This window comes from Brassica oleracea, chromosome C9, assembly GCF_000695525.1.
Source record: "Brassica oleracea var. oleracea cultivar TO1000 chromosome C9, BOL, whole genome shotgun sequence".
NCBI classification, from domain to species: Eukaryota; Viridiplantae; Streptophyta; class Magnoliopsida; order Brassicales; family Brassicaceae; genus Brassica; species Brassica oleracea.
This window is the reverse complement of record NC_027756.1, coordinates 22,200,109-22,202,829: the sequence shown is the minus strand read 5'-3', so window position 1 is coordinate 22,202,829 and position 2,721 is coordinate 22,200,109. Positions and strand designations below refer to the sequence as shown.

General features: G+C 30.9%; 1 protein-coding gene across 1 annotated transcript; it reads right to left on the bottom strand.

Annotated features, from left to right (window-relative positions):
• Positions 1 to 500: 500 nt before the first annotated feature.
• LOC106317085 (EG45-like domain containing protein 2) lies at positions 501 to 1,278 on the bottom strand. The gene is made up of 3 exons (XM_013754944.1): positions 1,107 to 1,278; positions 820 to 1,006; positions 501 to 665 (listed from the first exon to the last, which is right to left on the bottom strand). The coding sequence occupies exons 1-3, from the start codon at positions 1,219 to 1,221 to the stop codon at positions 659 to 661; spliced, it is 309 nt and encodes a 102-aa protein (XP_013610398.1). The 5' UTR covers positions 1,222 to 1,278; the 3' UTR covers positions 501 to 658.
• Between the last annotated feature and the right edge of the window lie 1,443 nt (positions 1,279 to 2,721).

Sequence of the window (2,721 nt, the reverse complement as noted above, 5' to 3'; positions counted from 1 at the left end):
AATAAATATTTTAATTTCAAAATTTACTTTGAATAATTTTTTTTGATAAAAGTTTTGAACTAACATTGATAAATTTTTTTAAATTATAAATTACTAAAATTATTAATCGCACAATGAAAATTTTGTTATTAGTAATTTAAAATTTTTGCTATTAAAGATACACATGATCAAAAAAACATATGAGTAGAAAGAATTATTTAATAGACATTAATATTAAAAATATACTATGTATGTTAATATCATTTAAATTTAATTTAATTACATATCCTATAAAAAAATTTAAAATTTTTTTTGGATTAATAAAATTGATTTATATGTTCGCACCAATTTAATTATATATGTAATAGTTACTGACTTTTAATTATTCAATGTATATTTATTATTTCATAATATGTAAGAACATATAATACATAAAATAATTTATATATATAATGTTTATTCCGCGCAAGGGGCGGGTCTTAATCTAGTTAATATAATATTTTGTAAAAAATAAGTTTAGCAGTAGGAAATAGTGGAATTCTTATTTGAGCACAATGGAAAAAAGTACACTTATTTCACCACAAATGACCATCCATACATATAGATTATACATCAGTTCCTCTCGTTTTATTGGAATACTACACATGAAATCAACTCTGCACCTTCTTTTGCTTATTCTTCATAGCCTGCAAAAAAGAATTGTACATTAAGTATATAAATTTTTCAAATTCATTAGAATAGGTAAACATATGTATGAATATATAATAATGTTTAATTATTACATATTAATATAAATTCTTCAAACAAAATGATGAATAGTAGATTTGAGAATGTACTTACGGAGTGTATTGGACGCGGACGTTGCCGGCATTAGTATTAGCAATGACCCTAAAAGCGTCACGAGAGAGATTAAGGTCGCCAATACATCGAACGCTGTACCTCCGACCACAAGCTCGGCTTCCTTGCCACAGATTGTTCCTGACTCCAGTCACCATCTTTTCGTATTGATTTCCATAACAAGCAGACTCTGAATCACATCATTGATTTGTAACCAATGATTAATAATAGTTACTTTATTAAAAAGAATGATTTATAACATATAAAACATTGATATTTAATATACGCACTAGTGTAGGGAGGGTCGTAAAAGACGGCTCTTCCTTGAGCAGCTTCAGCAATTGGAGCTAAGATTTGTGCAAACACTATCACCGTCACGACAAACTTTAGCACCATTTTTATCATTTTCTTTTATTATGTGTTCTTGCTGGTTTGTGAAGTGATGAAGCTAGGAGGAGGTGGCATCGAGTATTTATATGTATAGCAAATCATATTGTTTGATTCAAAGACTTTTCCAAGTCTTTGGTCTACTTCGAGTCTTCCATTATTAATTGTGACATAACAGATGGGGCGTATTTTTCTTACTCCACCTAGAATTATGGGTGACTTAAATGAAAATAATAATGTTATGATGGAAAATTCCAAGGAAATAGAGGATTTGAAACTTTGCAGTTCACTTTATTGAATTTTGTTTGTTTTTCACATTGTTTTCATTATTTCCAAGTCTTTGGTCTACTTCGATCTCTGTTTAGAGAAACTTGTATTGTGTTTCACATTTGATACTCAAAATTTTTAAAAATAAAACATCCTTTTAGGTTTGCAGATTCATCTGTACATGTGAAACCATTTTCTATCTTCGCTACTAGTTATGTAATTTGCTTAAGCGAGTGAAGAATACAGGTAACTATATATAAATGATCTTTACTTAGGAAGTTAAGAGTTAGGTCAACTTGTATTACATGTTGTTTTGAAATAAGTTACTTTATTTGATCAGTTCATTCTGTTCAGATCAGATCTATAAAACTCGTAAAGTGAGGTATGAGTATGACTAACCAAATTGCTTTGTTGACATTTCTTACAAAAGAGACGAACATCTCTTCGTCATGGTGTCAACTAGTAAACAAACATACGATTAAATGGGCTGGACCGGCCCATACGATATCAGAGGTTTTATCGCCAGATGAGGGAACTGAACCGGACAAATAAATAACTTATAATTTTATAGTATCAAAAAATTTAAATACGGACGAAATTTTATACCGGTAAAAAAATAATAATACTGATATATGATAAATATCGAGAGAGAATGTGTTATAAGAAGAAGAAGAGATGGTTATGTTACAATTGATCGAAACGATCGTTTATATAGAAATTAAAAAGTAAGATTTACTGTGCGTGTATAGTGATGCGGGCTCCACGTAATATACGTACACACGAAAATGTCAATTTTCGGTGCGTATATTCTTGACATTCATTCTTCATGTTTATAACACTCCCCCTTGGAGACCAGTGTCACTATAGTTTCTTGCTTTACGTCTTTGTTGCCTCGTTAAAAACCTTTCCAGGAAAACCCAATGGGAAAAACCATAGTAAGGTAAAAAGAGTACAACTACGTAAGCTCCCCCTCGAATGAGCACTCATAGTTCCTTCTGATGACGCATTCCAATGTTATAGACATGTTTTCTGAATACCGATGAATACCGAGGTAGGGAGTGATTTTGTGAAGAGGTCGGCTGCATTGTCGCATGATCGAACATATCTTACTTCAATCTCTTTATTCTTCTCGAGCTCTTGAGTGTATGAGAAGAAATTCGGATGAATATGCTTCGTTCTAACGCTTTTGATATATCCGTCCTTTGTTTGAGCAACACATGCTGCATTATCTTCATATAAAATAGTTGGCTC

Excerpts from the sequence above, each read along its gene's own strand:
- LOC106317085 (XM_013754944.1), bottom strand. The coding sequence starts at position 1,221 with ATGATAAAAATGGTGCTAAAGTTTGTCGTGACGGTGATAGTGTTTGCA. Across the intron at positions 1,007-1,106 it reads TTACGACCCTCCCTACACTA|AGTCTGCTTGTTATGGAAAT; the intron begins GTGCGTATATTA and ends GATGTGATTCAG.